This window comes from Cibotium barometz, chromosome 13 (genome assembly GCF_041138505.1).
Source record: "Cibotium barometz isolate CiBa-2024 chromosome 13, ASM4113850v1, whole genome shotgun sequence".
Lineage (NCBI taxonomy): Eukaryota > Viridiplantae > Streptophyta > Polypodiopsida > Cyatheales > Cibotiaceae > Cibotium > Cibotium barometz.
In genome coordinates, this window is record NC_141058.1 from 17,474,650 (window position 1) to 17,496,236 (window position 21,587).

Genomic DNA, 21,587 nt, shown 5'->3' on the forward strand with positions numbered 1-21,587 from the left:
CCACACTTACCAATCCAAACATGCTCCGATTGTGACCAAACTTTGCAAACATGTGGGGGTGGGCCCCTCCCACATGCTTGCAAAGTTTAATCCCCATCGGAGCATGTTTGGGTATGATCGTATGGGGAAGGCCCGGATTTTCCATGGCACCAAGAGACTTGAAAAATCCATACTGGCCGCTAATTACCAATCCAAACATGCTCCGATTGTGACCAAACTTTGCAAGCATGTGGGGGTGGGTCCCCCCACATGTTTACAAAGTTTGGTCCCCATCGGAGCATGTTTGGGTACGATGGTATGGGGAAGGCCCAGACTTTCCATGGCCTCTTAAGCACCAAGAGACTTGAAAAATCCACACTGGCCGCTAATTACCAATCCAAACATGCTCCGATTGTGACCAAAGTTTCCAAGCATGTGGGGGTGGCCCCCCCACATGCTTGCAAACTTTGGTCCCCCCATCAGAGCATGTTTAGGTACGATGGTATGGGGAAGGCCCGGATTTTCCATGGCGGGGTGGGCCCCCCCACATGCTTGCAAAGTTTGGTCCCCATCGGAGCATGTTTGGGTACGATGGTATGGGGAAGGCCCGGACTTTCCATGGCCTCTTAAGCACCAAGAGACTTGAAAAATCCACACTGGGCGTTAATTACCAATCCAAACATGCCTCGATTGTAACCAAACTTTGCAAACATGTGGGGGTGGGCCCCTCCCACATGTTTACAAAGTTTGGTTCCCATCGGAGCATGTTTGGGTACGATGGTATGGGGAAGGCCCGAATTTTCCATGGCCTCTTAAGCACCAAGAGACTTGAAAAATCCACATTGGACGCTAATTACCAATCCAAACATGCTCCAATTATGACCAAACTTTGCAAGCATGTGGGGGCGGGTCCCCCCCACATGCTTGCAAAGTTTGGTCCCCATCGGAGCATGTTTAGATACGATGGTATGGGGAAGGCCCGGATTTTCCATGGCCTCTTAAGCACCAAGAGACTTGAAAAATCCACATTGGCCGCTAATTACCAATCCAAACATGCTTCGATTGTGACCAAACTCTGCAAACATGTGGGAGTGGGCCCCTCCCACATGCTTTGCAAAGTTTGGTTCCCATTGGAGCATGTTTGGGTACGATGGTATGGGGAAGGCCCGGATTTTCCATGGCCACTTAAGCACCAAGAGACTTGAAAAATCCACACTGGCCACTAATTACCAACCCAAACATGCTCCGATTGTGACCAAACTTTGCAAGCATGTGGGGGTGGGTCCCCCCCACATGCTTACAAAGTTTGGTCCCCATCGGAGCATGTTTGGGTACGATGGTATGGGGAAGGCCCGGATTTTCCATGGCCTCTTAAGCACCAAGAGACTTGAAAAATCCACACTAGCCACCGCTAATTACCAATCCAAACATGCTCCGTTGTGACCAAACTCTGCAAACATATGGAGGTGGGCCCTCCCACATGCTTGCAAAGTTTGGTTCCCATCGGAGCATGTTTGGGTACGATGGTATGGGGAAGGCCCGGATTTTCCATGGCCTCTTAAGCACCAAGAGACTTGAAAAATCCACACTGGGCGCTAATTATCAATACAAACATGCTTCGATTATGACCAAACTTTGCAAATAGGTGGGGGTGGGCCCCTCCCACATGCTTGCAAAGTTTGGTTCCCATCGGAGCATGTTTGGGTACGATGGTATGGGGAAGGCCCGGATTTTCCATGGCCTCTTAAGCACCAAGAGACTTGAAAAATCCACACTGGGCGCTAATTACCAATCCAAACATGCTCCGATTGTGACCTAACTTTGCAAGCATGTGGGGGTGGGTCCCTCCCACATGCTTGCAAAGTTTGGTCCCCATCGGAGCATGTTTGGGTACGATGGTATGGGGAAGGCCCGGATTTTCCATGGCCTCTTAAGCACCAAGAGACTTGAAAATCCACACTGGCCGCTAATTACCAATCCAAACATGCTCTGATTGTGACTAAACTCTGTAAACATGTGGCGATGGGCCCCTCCCACATGCTTGCAAAGTTTGGTTCCCATCGGAGCATGTTTGGGTACGATGGTATGGGAAAGGCCCGGATTTTCCATGGCCTCTTAGCACCAAGAGACTTGAAAAATCCACACTGGCCGGCTAATTACCAATCCAAAAATGCTCCAATTGTGACAAAACTTTGCAAGCATGTGGGGGTGGGTCCCCCCCATATGCTTGCAAAGTTTGGTCCCCATCGGAGCATGTTTGGGTACGATGGTATGGGGAAGGCCCGGATTTTCCATGGCCTCTTAAGCACCAAGAGACTTGAAAAATCCACACTGGCCGCTAATTACCAATCCAAACACACTCTGATTGTGACCAAACTCTACAAACATGTGGGGGTGGGCCCCTCCCACATGCTTGCAAAGTTTGGTTCCCATCGGAGCATGTTTGGGTACAATGGTATGGGGAAGGCCCGGATTTTCCATGGCCTCTTAAGCACCAAGAGACTTGAAAAATCCACACTGGTCGCTAATTACCAATCCAAACATGCTTCGATTGTGACCAAACTTTGTAAACATGTGGGGGTGGGCCCCTTCCACATGCTTGCAAAGTTTGGTTCCCATCGGAGCATGTTTGGGTACGATGGTATGGGGAAGGCCTGGATTTTCCATGGCCTCTTAAGCACCAAGAGACTTGAAAAATCCACACTGGCCACTAATTACCAACCCAAACATGCTCCGATTGTGACCAAACTTTGCAAGCATGTGGGGGTGGGTCCCCCCCACATGCTTACAAAGTTTGGTCCCCATCGGAGCATGTTTGGGTACGATGGTATGGGGAAGGCCCGGATTTTCCATGGCCACTTAAGCACCAAGAGACTTGAAAAATCCACACTAGCCGCCGCTAATTACCAATCCAAACATGATCCAATTATGACTTAACTTTGCATGCATGTGGGGGTGGGCTCCCCCCACATGCTTGCAAAGTTTGGTTCCCATCGGGGCATGTTTGGGTACGATGGTATGGGGAAGGCCCGGATTTTCCATGGCCTCTTAGGCACCAAGAGACTTGAAAAATCCACAGTGGGCACTAATTACTAACCCAAACATGCTCCGATTCATGACCAAACTTTGCAAGCATATGGGGGTGGGCTCCCCCCCACATGCTTGCAAAAAAGTGTGGTTCCCCCCATCGCAGCATGTTTGGGTACGATGGCATGGAGATTTTCAACAAACAATATGATAACCAAAGTGTTAAAAAATTTAAAAAAATCAAGAACATCAACTAAAATGTAATGATACTCATCAATAATGAAAAAACTCATAATGATATAAACATCAAATAAGTACATCAGAATGAGCTACCCCAGCTAGTCTGAGGTTAGTTACTGCCCATAAATCTAAGTACAATGTAAGTGAGCTAACCCAGCTAGTCTGAGTTTAGTCACTATCAAACGGCAACCCAATCAAAATCATCATCTCTAATTGCTGGGTCGACGTGCGCATCAAGGCTACTGTGCACGTCGAGAAGGTTGTGCCGCTGCGAGAGTCATCGAATATCTGCCGGGGAGGTCTTCCTCAAAGGCAGGATCATGAGCTGGTGCCAGTGTACTCGAGAGCTCACGAGTCCCATAAGCTGCTATAGCCCTCTCCCTCTCTCTACGTCGTGCTACTGCAAGGACGTCTCTGTCTGTAAAACCAAAATCTATAATTAGAAATGGTACGTGTCTACCACTCTACTCGTGTAAGCTCCTCTGCAGGACACGCTGCTCATGAGAAGCAGCATTGCTGCTAGCACCATCGTCCGAGGTGCCACTAGGACCAGCACCACACCCACATGCTCGTATGCTGTGATCTGGCTCTCGTGAAGGACTCTCTGGTATGCATCAAACTCATGTGCACTCCACTCAATCTTTGGAGGCACCTCAGGCTCCTGATCTCTATCATCGAGGCGTCCCAAGTCAGTATAGCTGAGGTAAAATCAAGAGGCCTGCTAGTCCTATCATCTACTCGAGCGAGGCCTGGGTGAAGATCGTCAATGCCCAAAACTCTGTATGTCGCTAGGTCAATGCGTGCACGGCAAGAGGGACATGCTGAGAAGCGTACTAGCTCCTGGGTGATGCAAGACAAATGGAAAAAATGTCCACATCCCAGGGCATATCCACTAGTACTGTCAATGTCCTCGATACATAGAGCGCAGTAGGCATCACGTAGGAATGGTGGTGCATCCTGAGGGAGAGGTCGTTCGAAAAACCTCTGTAAACAGGCCGTGGATATAAAGGCAAGTAAGGCACTGTCGCATCTGAGGATCTGCGGAACTCTCGAACATGCAGCATCAACTGCTCTACCCAATGCTGTGCAATCCGCTCCATGATTTGGTGATGCTGCGCCTCAGCTCTAGAACTCTCTACCTCAGTCCGAGCCTACGCAAAAAAGTAAAGCATAAAAATAATTGATTAGTCTCTCTCATTAGGTATTACTTAAAGAAATTTATAACTTAGGACCTTAATTATAACTCTTTTACGTGCAAGAGAAACCTACCTGCTGGATGTCAGACTCTCTCACATGCCATGCCTCTGCAGTAGCTGCCTCTGCCGTCTGTAATGCAGCTCTAAGGTAGTAAATCTCCGCTCTCGCCTCTACCAACTCCTGAGTGAGTCTCTCAATGGTAGGTGTGGGACCCTACGTGACACAATCAACCATGCCGCTCATGTAAAAATATAGAAAAGTACATATAAACATGTAAATAAAAGACTAAAAAAACTTAAGAAGTAATAAATATGTAAATACCTCGACATCTGTCATCCTCAGTATCGATCGTGAGAACAAGCACACCACGTGCTAGATGCTCTCCGTGGTACTTCGTACGTCGATGCCAACCTGGGTGCCAAGAGCCTCGACTGTCAACATAGGCATAAATAAAGGATCTGTAGGAGCTACACGAAGGGCTGGTGGAGGCCGCCTACCCTGGTCCTAGAGACGGCCTCGGCCAGCACCACCACCCAGCCGCTAGTGTAATCCACCTCCTCCCCTAAGACAAACTCCGCATATAATTGCTTTGCAAAGTATATGGAAATCTGGCGGTTGTTAGGCATCCTCTCATATACATATCGACTATAGATATGTGCCACCATACGAGGATGCGAACACCGCGAAATAGTAAGGGGCTTGCCCGCCCCAGGCCTCATCCCATGACTATCGAGGAAAAGATCTAAGTAGGCTCCATCCCTGATCGGACCAAGATCACAGACCTGACGATATGTCAGGCCATGTGACACAGGAGCAGTGCGATGGTGGGCTATCCACTCATCTACATAAACAATATCTGAAGGCTACGAAGGGACGAAAGCATCGCCTCCAAGTCTACCACGATATGTAATGTAGACAGTGTGTCTCTAGCACTCCTACGGATAGCCGCTAACTCACGGTCTATCTCCGCGACAATGAGGTCCACAATAGACGAGCGGCCCTCCTTGTGACCCTCCTCGTGTGACTCCATGCTAAAACCTAAGCCTAACACAAAGGTCCAATGTGAAGGGTCCAATGCTTAGTGCTAAGTAGCACTAATGAAGCTATAAAACAATGCTAATGGGCCCACTAATGCTAATCCAAATCAAGAGAGCAAGGAGAGTGAAAACGACTTTTGACAATGAGGCAAAAAAAAAGTTTTTCGATTTTATAACCTCGAACGAGGTTCGGTGGCATCATGCACTTTAGGGTTTGCAAGATGTATGCTCTGGATTTTAGGGTTAGTGAAACAAACGGCCAAGATACACACTTAATTTTAGGGTTAGTGAAACAAACGACCAAGATACACACTTAATTTTAGGGTTGGTGAAGGATCGACGCGACTGAGATTTGATATTAGTATCTCGTTCGAGGTACACGGACGGCTTAGATTTTAAGTCATTACCACGACCGAGGTATGTCAACGGTCGAGATTCATTAAATACCTCGATCGGGATATTTAAATGGCTGGGATCGCATCTTCCAATGTGCGTGAATGGACGGTGGAGATTGCATCTCTGTACCTCGAACGAGATATTTGGATGGTGGAGATTGCATCTTTGTACCTCGAACGAGATATGTGGACGGTGGAGATTGCATCTCTTACCTCGAATGAGGTATTTCAATGGTCAAGATTTGATCTCAATATCTTGTTCGAGATATGTGGACGGTGGAGATTGTATCCCTATACCTCAAACAATGAATGGTCGAGATTTTATTTCAATATCTCGTTCAAGATACGTGGACGGTGGAGATGGGCTAGTCAAATATGCCTAGGGGGATACAGCATGGCATTGATGTGGATCCGAGTGGCATGAATATCTCGATCGAGATAGTGTGGTGGCGGTGACCTATATTGGTGACATGGATGATGACTGGAAACCCCGACCTGCTAGCGTGGCATTAGTTGGTATCTCGTTCGAGATATGTCGCTTTAGGCTTGGGAGGCACGTGTCGTGTTTTAATTCATGGCGATATCACGATCGAGGTACTCCGCCCCAGAGATGCGTGGATGTCCCAATTTTAGAGAGAGTGAACGAAATTAAGTACCCTTATCTTGCAACCACCCCCCTCTCTCTCTCTCTCTCCATTTTCTTCTCTTTTTTCCCATGTCTACTTTTCTATTCCTCTAGATCTCTCCTTTATCCTCATCAAGGTGGATCAAAGGTGCATACGTCTTTCTCCTCTTAAGAAAAAGTGAGTTTTTTCTTTTCTTTGCTTATTTCCATATGCAAAGGCATATTATTTTTTATTTAATTTCTCTCTAGTATAAAAATAATCCAGTATATAACTAAGCTTCTTAAAACCCCCCTTGAAAGAAAATTGACCACACAATGTGCACAGAACCTAAGCTCATAATCACTCATCGCATCTTCTTCCAGTATGAAAAACCTCCAAATGAATAGTCTTAGCACTTACAAATCTAGTTGCCATCCTACCTCATTTTGTATTCATCTACCTTGAAGTCTCTCCCAGCTTTTGAAATCCTCCTCCCACCTCTTGATACCCTTCTTTTCATTGGTTGTAAGCTCACCACTTTTGTGCTTTTTGATACCCTCCTCAACTTCCATAATGGAATAGTATGGCTACTTGCTTCTCACTATCACTCTATTTCCTTTACCATGTAAGACCACATTTTGCAAATTTGTCCTTCTCAAAAAGCTTCAGAGTGAAGCATGAAGGGTGGACCCAAAAATAGTGTCTTGAACAACATTTGGTATCTTTTCGTATAATCTATGATAAGTACATATAGAGACTTTTTAAATATATATTACTCATTAAAAAATACTTAATATTTTTTAAAAATATTGAGTTCTTTGTGAGTGCTATTAATTATTGCTAAAATATATCGAGTGCTTTTCGTGAGTGCTATTAATGATTGCTAAAAATAAGGAAATCATAGAGATAGATTTTTAGCTTTTACTCTTCATGTCTCACACATCTTATCCAAATACCTCTTTAATAGAGTCTACACAATTCAAAGCTTCTTCTTAGGACCTTTTCAAGGAGAAAATAAACCCACCTCTTCGAACCATGTAAGAACATATTCAAATGTTGTGATCTACAAATCAACTTTGAAACTATCCTTTAAGTTCCGAACTCCTTATTCATCTCATTTTTCTATTCACATTTAGGATTTCCCTTAAGTAAGTCTCCATGTAGTTAAGCATGCTAGCTCCCTACCTTGCAATCTAGTCGGTTTCATGTTCTATACAAACTTGTCATATTTGAGTAAAGTATTTTACTTTATTTACTTCACACCCACCAAATCACATTAAGGGGTTTAATCACACACATACACAAATGCACACACGCACACACACTCATGTGCACGCATGCATGTACATACATATGCATGCATGCACACACGCATATGCACACATGTGCGCGCACACACACACACACATACGCATATGTGTACATACATGCACACACCTATAAGCATGCATGTGTGCACACACATACACATACACACATAGACATAGACACACATGCACATGCACACACACACACACACACGTGTGTGCACGTGTGTAATATGAATGTGTGCAAAATCATTTTTATGCTTTTAAGAATATATTCTGGCATCTATACTAATGTAGTTAAATTTTATTTGCACATTTTTCACATGCTCTCACTCACACACAAAATTTCCTTCATATTATTTAGTCATTTACACAAATCTCTCTCTCTCTCTCTCTCTCTCTCTCTCTCTCTCTCTCTCTCTCTCTCTCTCTCTCTCTCTCTCTCTCTCTCTCTCTCTCTCTCTCCACACACACAGGCACACAAAAGTGCAAGGGTAAGTTTCGAAAATGTCAAAAGAGTGGAAACAAAATATGTGGTACGAAAAGCCATTTTGGCTTGGATCATTGATGAGTGAGCAGTCATTTGTAGTCATTACCCATGTGATGGCACTAGGGTATGCCTAACAATGTGCCTAGGCTTTTAAGTTGTAGAAATAAAGGAACAAAAAGTTATATTAAAGTATAAATGAGTTTTGGGCCAAGGAGAAGTGTGAAAATGTAGAAATTCTAAGTGAGGTCCAACGGGAGAGAAAACACACTCTATAGTGCTCCTATTGTGCAATTCCTTGAGAAGCTTGGATGAGAAATAGGCATTAGGAAGCATAACCATTTTTAAATAAGCTAGAGGAGAGAAGAAATGGCTACTTGATTCTTATAGAAAAAAGCATAGGTGCCAAGTGCTAGTTGTAATTGCCAAGTGTTAGCTACCAAGTGCCAAGGGCATGGTCAAGCATCATAAGAGCCTAGTTTCCATTTAGGAGTCCATTTCTATATAGAAGCTAGACGAGAGAAGAAATAGCTACTTAATTATTATTGGAAAACAACCTCGGTGCCAAGTGTGCCAAGTTTCAAGTGCCAAGTGTACCAAGTGCCAACTGCCAAGTGTGCCAAGTTTCAAGTGTCAAGTGTGCCAAGTGTCAAGAGTGCCAAGTTCTAAGTGCTAATAGTTACTAAGTGATAAAAATTCAAACTCTTAAGTGTGCCAAGGGAATGGTTAGGCATCGTGAGAGCCTAGTTTTCCTAGACATCTAGAAGAGGGAGGAACTAGTTGCAAAGTGGGAAACCTTAGGTCTTGTCCATCCACACTAGAATACCTAGTGACGAACCCTAGGAAAGAGTGTGTTCGCTCTCTCATTAAATTCCATTTACACTCTCATAATCCCACTTCTCTCTTATCACTTTCTCTCATTCTCACTCACACTCTCATAATCCCACTTCTCTCTTATCACTTTCTCTTTCCTAGTTACTAGTGCTCACTCGAATCTCATCTCTCAAAACTCATTGATGCAATCCCTCCCAATATTCACTCCAATTCACTATAGAATGAAGATTAAAATAAGAAATAATGTTTTGTCATTTACGTTGTGTGGACAAAAATAGAGGCTGATAGTGTGTACATACGTGTGCATGGCGTGTGTGAAGTTTTGCATTTGCGAGCATTGCCAGGTGTACAGAGTAAATGTATTGATGTGAGCATGTACAGGCCTGTCCGGTGAGAGGTTCGCTGGGGTTGATTTCAGCTGTTCGGTCGTCTTGAAGTGTGTATGCGTCCCTTTAAATGAATAGGCACTCGTATGGTGCATCTTGAAGAGATTGTGGAAGCGTGGGTAAATAAGATGAAGTGGCCAATATAGCTTGAGATTGGTGTGAAAGCAATATGGGTGCCCATCCATTGGATTTTAAGCAAAATGAAAATACAATATAATAAAATATGGCCAACTAAAGCAATGGCCACGTAGCAGCCAACCTTGCTGCTAGCGCATGCTGTAGAAGGTTGGCGAAGCGAGGTGGTGGGGCGGCTGTAGGAAAAAGAAGCGCTGGCGCTTTGTAGGAGAGAGAGCTCTCTGACGTAGCAGGAGGCCGTAGGAAAAAAAAGCGCTGGGGGCGCAGCTGCAAGACGAGCGAAGGGAAGCGCAGAGTGAAGTGCTGCTGGGGAGCACAGCTTGGGTGATAACTGGTGAAGAGCAGCGGGGAGGAGCAGACAGAATTGCCAGAGGAGAAAAAGCTGCAGCAAGGGACGCGAGGAGGCCGCCTCTGAGAAGGGCGAGTGGATGATAAAGGAAGTGGTGTGTTTTGCTTAGACTGAGAACAACGGGCTGGCAACAAAGGGGTGGCCGAATACAGAGGGAAGTAAAGACGGGTCTTCGTTGCCTGGAGGACGAGTGGAGGGTCACAGAGCATACAGGTGAAGAGTAGTCCCCTGGTGGATAAAGGGGTCATTTTTCCTGAGGCGCCTGTAGACAGAAGGTGGGGAAAGCTTTGTTTTTTTTGGCTCGGGCGCAGCTGGAAGAAAAAGCCAAGGGAAGCGTGGATTTTTGGAGAGCTCACGATCGCAGAGGAGCTGCCTTGGGTACGTGAAACGGCCGCTGTTCAAGCTGCAGGTGACAAGCTAGCGGCAGACCTGTAGGCTTGTGAAGGGTAGCGAGGACAGAGCTTGGATGGAAGACAAAAGGTCGTCTTGTGTGTGACTAGGTACATCTACAGTCGCAAGAGAAGTAAGGGCGGCTGGTAACACAAGAGTTGGTGGTCCGCTATTAGAGCTGGGAGTTTTTGAGTGCAGGCAGAGCTGGCGACAAATTTAAGGACAAATTTAAGGAAACCGCCTTGGTCTTGGGTATGCAGGCCGTTTGGCTAGGTGACAATAGAGGGGACATGCGTGGAAGTGGTTAGTACAGAGTTGCTGTGGACTAGCCAGAGAAGCTGAAGCTGATAGCAAGGAGGGCCCGTCGCACAGAGAGGGGAAAAAGCTCTCGGATATACATGCAGGTGTCAGTAACAAGGACAAAGGTGTGTGGCCACCTCAAAAAAGGGAGAGGCTTCTTTAAAGAAGTTGCAGGACAGCTGGATGCAAGATAAAGGCTGGTGATATAAAGGGTGGCTGGTGGGGCCGGAGGCACAGCAGATAAACTACAAGAAGAAGCAGGTTTGGACTGCCTGGCAGAGGATCAGTACAGAGAGCCAGAGAGAGAGGGTGTGTGTGTGGTTTTTTGTGGATTTCTATCTCCTGGAGACTCAGGCCAGAGTTGTAAATTCTCTTGATTAGCTGTGGCTGGTGTTTGGTGATGCCAGAGAGTTCTTTTTTGTTCTTTGTTTGTTTGGGTACAAGTTGTGACAGCCAGATCTGAAATACAAATCTTGTTTATGCTCTTTGGTCTGGTTTTCTGGTGTGTTTATATGCGTGTGTGGAAGTGTGGCACCCTATAAAGGCGTAGACAGCTTTACCGCTTCCGTGCCATCACTTTTTGGTGCCTCCACAGAGGAGCAGATTTCCTCTGGTTTGTGAAAGAGAACAGGGGCTGTGTGAAGAAGGATTTGGGAAATGGCTCAGGATTTTCCGGAGTATTGGGGATTGCCACAGGAGAGTGCAGTCAGGTTTTTGGAGAAGATGGAATTTACAGCCTTGATGAAAGACAGGGCAACCCCGGAGATCCTTTCTCAAATTTTGACTTATTGCTTGCAGGGTGATGCAAAAACATGGCTACAGATGTTTGTGACTACACACAAGAACATTCATCAACAGGATCCTGAGTATCGTGTAGTCAGAGCTGCATTCTTGGCACAGTTTGCCCGAGTGAGGAGTCCAAATGAGGTGTGGAAGGAGTTGTGTAACATTCAGCAGAAGGACGGTCAGGATGTGGATCAGTATCTGATAGAGTTTGGTAGACTGTGGAGTCTATGGTGTGAGGCTCTGATTCCTGAAGTACCCCCGCAGATGATAAAGAGAGACCGGTTTGTGGCTGGTCTGGAGCCAACCCTCCGTCTGAAGGTGGAGCTGAAGAACCTGGATAGCTTTGAGGAGGCTGTCAGAGTAGCTCGAGAGAAGGAGTGGAAGGTGAAGCGTCTGAGGCAGATGGGAATACAGGAAGAGCCAAAGAAGTTTGTGAAAATGCCAGAGATTGAGAGTATACATCCTGAAAGGGAAGCTGCTGTTGTTCCAGAACAGGAGGACACTTTGAAGAGGGACATACATGATGCAGTGGAGCTCATGAAGTCTCTAAGTTTGAATTGGATGGAAGCAGGTGGAAAGGGAAGAAGCCGAGGTGCACCAAATAATAGAAGAGACAATATGTCAACAGGTGAAGGGAATATGGGAGGAACAGGGAGAGGACGGGGCTACTATTTGAGTAATGTTCAATGCTGGAACTGTGGGGAGCGGGGACATATCAGCCCTCAATGTGACAAACCGCCCAGAGCAGGTGGTGGAATATATCTTGTGATGCAGAGGACTAATGATAGATCGGGGGATCATAGTGTTGACGTAAAAGATCCAAATCAACCCTCTACCAGTGGAGTTAAATGGGAAGATAAAGGGAAAGGACCGGCTCTCAGCCTGATAGGAGTGGAGACCATTCCAGAAATTATGCCTGTGTGGCAAAGAGGACGAGAAGTACAATGGCAGAACCTGAACCATCTTCTAAGAAAGGTAAACATGTCCAATTTGATATAAGCCCTCAACCAGAGAAGAAGAAGAGGAAGCCAAGAAAACATTATAAGACTTCAGATTTGCATATTGGTCAAGGTCAGGAGGAGTATACATTGATGGGAGATTTAAAGGAAAGGGTAGCCAATATAACTTTTGCCCAATTGCTTGGATTGTGTCCGAAGCTTAAGAGAGAGTGGAAGAAGTTGGCAAATCCGAGAAAAGTAAATGAGCAAGAGCCCACACAAGGCGAAATGAGCTGATGTCTGTGGAAGACCTTCCTGATATTTGTCCATCAGTTGATGCCTGGTGTGGAAGTGTGAGTGTTGGAGAAGCATATGTTGATGGCGGTGCACAAATCAGTGTGATGACTCAATCCTGTATGGAGAGATTGGGGTTGAAGCTGAATGCTAGTTCAGATTTTAGACTCCGTCTGGCAAATCATGCAAAAGTGAAGTGTCTGGGTATATGTACAGAAGTGCCAGTGATGACTGCTTTTGGTGTGGTTTGCAACATAAATTGCCATATTATGCCAGCTGGTTTGGGAGCTTATCCATTGATTTTGGGCAGACCTTGGCTCAGACAGGTGGGCGCCATCCAAAATTGGAAAAGGGGAACTATAACAGTACATAATAGGAGAGGGAGAGCCAGGAAATTCAACATGAGTAGTAAGCGGGAAATGAAGAGTGAACCTGAAGAAACAAGTGCTGAAGAGTATACAGATAGTGAAACTGAAGAAGAGAGTTCTACTTCTGATAATGAGAGCCAGGTATCATTTATAATGAAGGAAGAAAATGAGCATGTGATGCAAGCTGAAGAGGAGATAAAGAAGGAAGAAGAGAGCAGACTTGAAGATATGGACAGTCTGATGCAGCCTCCATCACCCAGTGCAGAGAAAGAGAAGCTGTTACAGGGCATGCTGAATCCTAAATTATAGCCAGTGGAAAAAGAAGAGTATATGAAGGTAATACATAAATTCCCTCATTTGTTCATTACTTCATATGAAGAGATCCGAGGATTCAAATGTGAGCCAATGCCTATAGTATTGAAAGAGGGTGTGAGGCCCAGTGTTTCAGAAACTGAGGAGGATAAATAAGAGCTATTGCCTGTATTAAGAGAGGAGCTAAGTAAGTTGTTAAAAGCAGGGTTGATTTATCCAGTAGATCACTCAGATTGGGCAAATCCAGTGGTCTTTACTCCAAAGCATACAGGTGGGTGGAGAGTCTGTATTGATTACAAGCCTCTGAATGCTGCAACAAAAAGCAATCACTATCCTCTACCGTTCATTGATGATATTTTGGACAAGGTAGCTGGATATGAGAGGTATAGTGTATGCGATGGCTTTTCTAGGTATTTTCAGATCTCAATTGCTGAAGAAGACCAAGCTAAGACCACTATCATTACACCGTGGGGTTGCTTCTGTTACCGAGTAGTACCATTTGGTTTGAAAAATGCACCCTCGTGGTATCAGAGAAACACTGATAGAGTACTTGCACCTCTTACAGATCATTTTGTGAGAGCTTTTTTGGATGATATATGTGTATATAGTTCTCAAAAAGAGCATGGTAATAAATTGGAGCAAGTATTTTCTAAAATGGATGATGCAGGTGGACAGCTGAATCCAAAGAAGTGTCATTTAGGACATTCAAAGGTGAAGCTGTTGGGGCATATGATATCGCAGAATGGAATTGAACCTGATCCAGAGAAGATAAAAGCTCTTGTCTTATTATCTGCACCATCAACATCCAGGCAGCTCCAGACTTTTGTCCAGAAGGTAAAATATATGGCAAGATTTGTTCCTTTAATGTCTCAATTGCTTTACCCTCTTCAGCAGGCTATGAAGAAAGAACCATTGCAATGGAATGAGGAATGCGAGGAAGTGTTTGAGAAAGTGAAAGAAGTATTAGGAAGTATTTCCAGTGTAAAAGCTCCGGATTTCTCTCAGGTCTTTTATGTGAATCCATCTTTTGGTCCAGATGTAGTTGGAGCAATCTTAATGCAGAGAGGAGATGAATCCAGATATATGAGGCCTGTGTATTATGCAAGTAGAGTGAAGACAGAAGCAGAGAGAAAATATACTGAGGCTGAATTGGTTTTGTCAAGTCTGGTATATGCTTGCAGGAAATTCAGGTCATATCTCCTGATGAGACCATTTGTGGTGCTGACAAACTATACTCTACTCCCTCAGCTGGTGAATGGTACTTCACTCTCAAAAGGTATGATGCGATGGTTAGTGGAGCTTCAAGAGTATGATTTCTCATTTTTGATTGAAGATACTTGCAAGGCAACTCTGGCAGATCTTCTAACATACAAGGACGGTCCGATACTGGTGAAGGAAGTGGATTCAAAGATAGAAAAAGAGGAACAAATTATCATTCCTGGAGCTCATGTTTTATTCTTTGACGGTTCATATAAGAGGAGTATACATCAAGCCACCGGGGGTTATATAATCCAGGATTCAGAAGGTATGCTGATTCTAAAGGATGGGATACTTCTGGAAGCTGAAAGTAACAATGAGGCTGAATACATAGCATTGTTTTAAGGGTTGCAGGCTGCTTTAAAACAGAAAATTCAAAAGCTAATCATAAAGGGAGATTCTCTATTAGTAGTAAAGCAGGTCTTGGGTAGTTGGCGAGCAAAGAATCCGAGATTAAAAGAATGTCTGGCTGATGTTAGAAGGCTACTACATCAATTTACAGCATGGAGTATTCAACATGTGCGACGGGAGGACAATCATATGGCACATGAGTTGGCTCAGGAGGCAATTAATCAGGATCCAGTAATTGCAAAAATCGAAGAGCCATTATATAGAGGGAGGGAATACCTGTCCAGAGTGGTGGATTACTTACTCTCAGGTCGCTTGCCTGAGGAGCTCAAAAAAGGCCAAAAGTATCATTTCATCAAGAAAAGTAAGCATTATGTCATGATTGGAGATGAATTATACATGCAGGGAGCTGATCAGGTATTAAGGAGAATTCCTTGGAGGGAAGAAATTTATTATATTCTATCTTCAAATCATGAGGGAGCATGTGGAGGTCATTATGCATTTAAGATCACCTTGCAGAAAGTATTACTGGAGGGTTATGTATGGCCTTCCATCCAGAAGGATATTCAGCACTGGTGCAGGTCTTGCCATGAGTGCCAGAGAATGGGGAAGAGAATCTTAAAAATGGAGCCGAGAAATATCATGTTGGTATATGACATTTTTGAAAGATGGGGAGTGGATGCAGTTGGACCACTTCCCAGGACAGCCAGAGGAAAGTGTTATGTGCTGACAGTGGTGGATTACCTATCAAAATGGGCAGAAGTGAAGGCAGTGAAGAGAGTGGATAGTAAAGAGGTGGCTGATTTTGTGTATGAGCATATATGCTGTAGATTTGGTATTCCTCTGGAGATATTATCAGATAATGGTCCTGAATTTCGAGGAGAGGTAGTTGACCATTTATGCAGAAGATTGAATATCAACCACAAGTACTCCACTCCTTATCACCCTCAATGTAATGGCTTGAATGAAAGATTCAATGGTGAATTTAAGCTAATGATAACCAAAATGACGGAAGGCCATATCAAGAATTGGGATATAGAGATGAATCGTGTATTATGGGCATACAGAGTTGCAGTAAAATCTGGTACACAATTCTCACCATTTCATTTAGTTTATGGAAAAGAGGCACTCATGCCTATTGATGTGGAAATTCCAGCTTTGAAGCTTTTGATTGAAGAAGGGCATGAGCCTATTGATTGTTACAGAGAAAGATTACTGGCCTTGCAAATAGTCCAGTTGGACAGAGAGCTAGCATTTGACCACTATGCGGCTATGCAATTGAAAAGACAAGAGAGAGAGAATGAGAAGGTGGAGCAGAAAGAAATTGAGGAAGGTGATCTGGTTCTCAGGTATAATAGCAAGCTGGATAGTACTTTTCATACTGCATTCCAGACAAAGTGGGAAGGTCCGTATAAAGTTGAGAGAAAATTTGATAATGGGAGTTATCAGCTTGCTGATTTGAATGGAAAGAAACATAAAAGGAGAGTGAATGGTTTACGACTGAAGAAATATTTTCCTCGACTGATGTTAGCCGTGAAAGAAGAAGATCAGGAAGCTTGTGATGCATGTCAGGAGGTTGTGAAAGATACAGAGGAAAATCTGAATATTTCATCCCTGTTTGTACAGCTGCTGCTGCTGGACATGAATGTCTCAGTAGAAGTAGGGGGTTGCTAAATATGTGTGGACAAAAATAGAGGCTAATAGTGTGTACATACGTGTGCATGGCGTGTGTGAAGTTTTGCATTTGAGAGCATTGCCAGGTGTACAGAGTAAATGTATTGATGTGAGCATGTACAGGCCTGTCCGGTGAGAGGTTCGCTGGGGTTGATTTCAACTATTCGGTCGTCTTGAAGTGTGTATGCGTCCCTTTAAATGAATAGGCACTCGTATGGTGCATCTTGAAGAGATTGTGGAAGCATGGGCAAATAAGATGAAGTGGCCAATATAGCTTGAGATTGGTGTGAAAGCAATATGGGTGCCCATCCATTGGATTTTAAGCAAAATGAAAATACAATATAATAAAATATGGCCAACTAAAGCAATGGCCACGTAGCAGCCAACCTTGCTGCCAGCGCATGCTGTAGAAGGTTGGCGAAGCGAGGTGGTGGGGCGGCTATAGGAAAAAGAAGCGCTGGCGCTTTGTAGGAGAGAGAGCTCTCTGACGTAGCAGGAGGCCGTAGGAAAAAAAAGCGTTGGGGGTGCAGCTGCAAGACGAGCGAAGGGAAGCGTAGAGTGAAGTGCTGCTGGGGAGCGCAGCTGGGGTGATAACTGGTGAAGAGCAGCGGGGAGGAGCAGACAGAATTGCCAGAGGAGAAAAAGCTGCAGCAAGGGACGCGAGGAGGTTGCCTCTGAGAAGGGCGAGTGGATGATAAAGGAAGTGGTGTGTTTTGCTTAGACTGAGAACAACGGGCTGGCAACAGAGGGGTGGCCGAATACAGAGGGAAGTAAAGACGGGTCGTTGCTGCCTGGAGGACAAGTGGAGGGTCACAGAGCATACAGGTGAAGAGTAGTCGCCTGGTGGATAAAGGGGTCATTTTCCTGAGGCGCCTGCAGTTAGAAGGTAGGGAAAGCTTTGTTTTTTTTGGCTCGGGCAGCGCAGCTGGAAGAAAAAGCCAAGGGAAGCGTGGATTTTTGGAGAGCTCACGATCGCAAACTTGGGTACGTGAAACGGCCGCTGTTCAAGCTGCAGGTGACAAGCTAGCGCAGACCTGTAGGCTTGTGAAGGGTAGCGAGAACAGAGCTTAGATGGAAGACAAAAGGCCGTCTTGTGTGTGACTAGGTACATCTATAGTCGCAAGAGAAGCAAGGGCGACTGGTAACACAAGAGTTGGTGGTCCGCTATTAGAGCTGGGAGTTTTTGAGTGTGTGCAGGCAGAGCTGGCGACAAATTTAAGGAAACCGCCTTGGTCTTGGGTATGCAGGCCGTTTGGCTAGGTGACAATAGAGGGGACATGCGTGGAAGTGGTTAGTACAAAGTTGCTGTAGACTAGCCAGAGAAGCTGAAGCTGATAGCAAGGAGGGCCCGTCGCACAGAGAGGGGAAAAAGCTCTCGGATATACATGCAGGTGTCACTAACAAGGACAAAGGTGTGTGGCCACCTCAGAAAAGGGAGAGGCTTCTTTAAAGAAGACAACTGGATGCAAGATAAAGGCTGGTGATATAAAGGGTGGCTGGTGGGGCCGGAGGCACAGCAGATAAACTGCAAGAAGAAGCAGGTTTGGACTGCCTGGCAGAGGATCAGTACAGAGAGCCAGAGAGAGAGGGTGTGTGTGTGGTTTTTTGTGGATTTCTATCTCCTAGAGACTCAGGCCAGAGTTGTAAATTCTCTTGATTAGCTGTGGCTGGTGTTTGGTGATGCCAGAGAGTTCTTTTTTGTTCTTTGTTTGTTTGGGTACAAGTTGTGACAGCCAGATCTGAAATACAAATCTTGTTTATGCTCTTTGGTCTGGTTTTCTGGTGTGTTTATATGCGTGTGTGGAAGTGTGGCACCCTATAAAGGCGTAAACAGCTTTACCGCTTCCGTGCCATCAACGTAATGTCTCTCTCACAAACCATAACATAGAGCTCAATCTAGTGCTAATCTCACTTACATCTAGCATGATAGAATTCGACTATAAGCTAAGTCAATGAATGCACATGAATCAACAAATCACTGAGAGTATATCACATTAGAGCATGTAGCATCAAGAAACCACAAGAGGGAAATCAAGAGACATAGTTAACAAAGTAACCTCATGCATGTGAGGTTCATTAGTAGAAAGTAGAGATTTTGACTTTTATACAAGTGGACACTTATCCTTGGCACATCTGTATAGATGGATGTATATATTCTTGATTGGTCTTCTTTTTATTATGTCAATAAAGTTTTGTATCATAATAATGACAACCTTACATTAATATAGTAGAGAAATAGGTAACACGATACTTTTTAATAATGTGTGTTAGTAGAGAAATAAGTAACGTGGTCCTTTTTGATAATTTATTTTATTATTAGAGGCATGATTAATCTACCACATGTTCTTAAATGTTATGTATCTTTTGTTTCTGGTTATGTGAATTGCATGCTTGTATAAAATGAACTAGCCCTTATGACATGTAGAACATGCATATTACATTTCTAACTTGCAAAGAGTCAGTAGAGTACTGTTATGGCAAAATATTGAAGAAAGTTTGAAAGATATTAAAATGGTATAAAGAATGATGAAAATTCCTTGCTCTTCGTAAGGCACAAGAATGTCATTCTTTTTTATTTATTTTTGGCTAGTGATACTTTGTAGAGACATAAGATTCACAAATACAAGTGATGTGCACTTGAATAAAGGCTACACAAAATAAAAAATAAAATTATAACTAACTCAAAAATACCAATTAATTTTTCATCATATGAGGTAGTTGAATACTAACTTAAGCTCTCTCTCCTCTAATACGTCGTGCAAGTTGAATATCTTTGGGCATGATGGTGACACGCTTTGCATGAATGGCACATAGGTTGGTATCCTCAAATATTCCGACAAGATAAGCTTCGGCTGCTTCTTGCATGGCAAGCACCGCGTGTGACTGGAAGCGCAAGTCAGTCTGTAGAGTAGAGCCAATAAAAAAAACACATATCACAAAGACCTTTAGAACATAATTAATTAAAAATGAAAAAATGATTTTAGCAATATATCTTGATGATAATAATGAAGTGATGTGCTATTTCTAATAATGATGATTATGACGTGATGTGCCAGTGTGATGACGTTGAGGATATGTTGATGATGCAAGAAACCTTGTGAAATGATGCAATGATGGTGATCATGGGATGGAATGTGATGGCAATAATGATGTGCCAGATGATGTAAAAGTGTTGATCACGATGATGATTATATATGATCATGTTTGGACATGATTATGTGTAACTAGTTAGGAAGCTGATGAAGCATCATGGGTTTTAATAAAAAGCCTTGCTTTTATAAATGTGCATCATGATGAGGATTATGATGATGCATGTTTATATGTGATCACGTGGACATGATTACATGTAAGCTCATGGTGTGCCATGGGTTTTAATAAAAAGACTTATTGATAAAAGCACTCTTAAAGAACTATGTTTATTTTGGATTGTATCTATGGACAAAAAAAAGTTTACACTTTTATCATATATGTATCAATTATAAGATTAGAATGTAAGCGACCATATAAAATATGATGATGATGGTGGCATGATAATGTAGTGAGGGGTAAATTTACAGTTTTATCATATATGTATTTAATATAAGATTAGAATGTAAGTGACCATATAAAATATGATGATGATGGTGGTGGTGGTGGTGGTGGTGGCATGATAATGTAGAGAGGGGCAAATTTACAGTTTTAACATATATGTATTAATATAAGATTAGAATGTAAGTGACCATATAAAATATGATGATGATGATGGTGGTGGTGGTGCTGGTGGCATGATAATGTAGGGGGGGGAGGGGGGGACATCCATGCCTTGTAATCTTGGGCGATTTCTCTCACAAGCCTTTGGAAAGGAAGCTTCCGGATGAGGAGCTCACTGGACTTCTGAAATTTTCGGATCTCACTGCAGGCAGGGATGGAGGAAGCAGGCGGTAAGAAATATTGAGAGAGAAAAACAGAAGAAGAAAGGTGTGAGTGCTAGTTAGAGGAGGAGGAGGAGGAGGAGGAGGAGGAGGAGGAGATGATGATGATGATGATGATGAGGAGCAAGCGAATACCGGAGCGCCACAGTTCCGGGTCTATAGCGGTGAGGCCTCTTGATGCCGCCGAACGCTACTTTGCGGGCAGCCTGCATGATGGCAACAAAAACCAACACAGCAAAATCAGACCAAAAAAAAAAAACAAAGAAAAAAAAACACGCTGATCACCACTGCAGCAGCCTGCATGGCATCGGACGGTGCAGATCTAATTGCGCGTGTATATATAATATATTTTTGATGACCTTGGTGGCCAGCTCCTTGCGCGGGCCCTTGCCTCCAGTGGACCTGCGAGCAGTCTGCTTGGTGCGTGCCATAGCTTATGAACGCCTGCAACAATAACGCTGCGTATGAACGCCTGCTGCCCCCTCCTCCTCCTCCTCCTTTATCGCTGGGTTTGGCCAAACGTCGAAAACGTTTCGCCGTCTGCCTATTCCTTTTCTCTACTCAATAATTCATATTTTTAATTAATTCAATAATCCAAAGAGGTCTGCTCTCTTTTCAATTAATTACATAATCCATCTTTTCTTAAAGAAGTCTGCTCAATATTTTATCTTTTTAATCCACAATCTTTTGCACACATTTCCTCATGAAGCCAATATATATATATATATATATATATGGGAGCACCTACACATTTCATCTTCTCTAATAATAGGCACACATACACATTTCATCTTCTCTAATAATAGGCGCACCCAATGTCAATGGGTGGGAAAAACTTTAAAATTTTAGGTGATTTCTATTGTTGTTTCATAATTTTACAACAGTAGCGCTCTAATACCAGCTGTGAGATTCCACTGTCCCCTCCGCGTACCGGATTCCCAGTTGTTGCTAGCAACGGAAGTAGCTTCTTCTTGCGCGGGGCAGGGTTTCCCACTCGAGGCCTCGCCCTCGAATGTCCGGACATTCGAGGC

General features: G+C 44.0%; 1 protein-coding gene across 1 annotated transcript; it reads right to left on the minus strand.

Annotated features, from left to right (window-relative positions):
- Nucleotides 1-19,260: 19,260 nt before the first annotated feature.
- On the minus strand, nt 19,261-21,038 carry LOC147632435 (histone H3.3-like). Its single transcript, XM_086806861.1, has 5 exons — nt 20,916-21,038; nt 20,692-20,762; nt 20,447-20,537; nt 19,376-19,546; nt 19,261-19,293 (listed from the first exon to the last, which is right to left on the minus strand). Exons 1-4 carry the CDS (start codon nt 20,985-20,987, stop codon nt 19,376-19,378), a joined length of 405 nt encoding a protein of 134 aa, XP_086662987.1. The 5' UTR covers nt 20,988-21,038; the 3' UTR covers nt 19,261-19,293.
- Between the last annotated feature and the right edge of the window lie 549 nt (nt 21,039-21,587).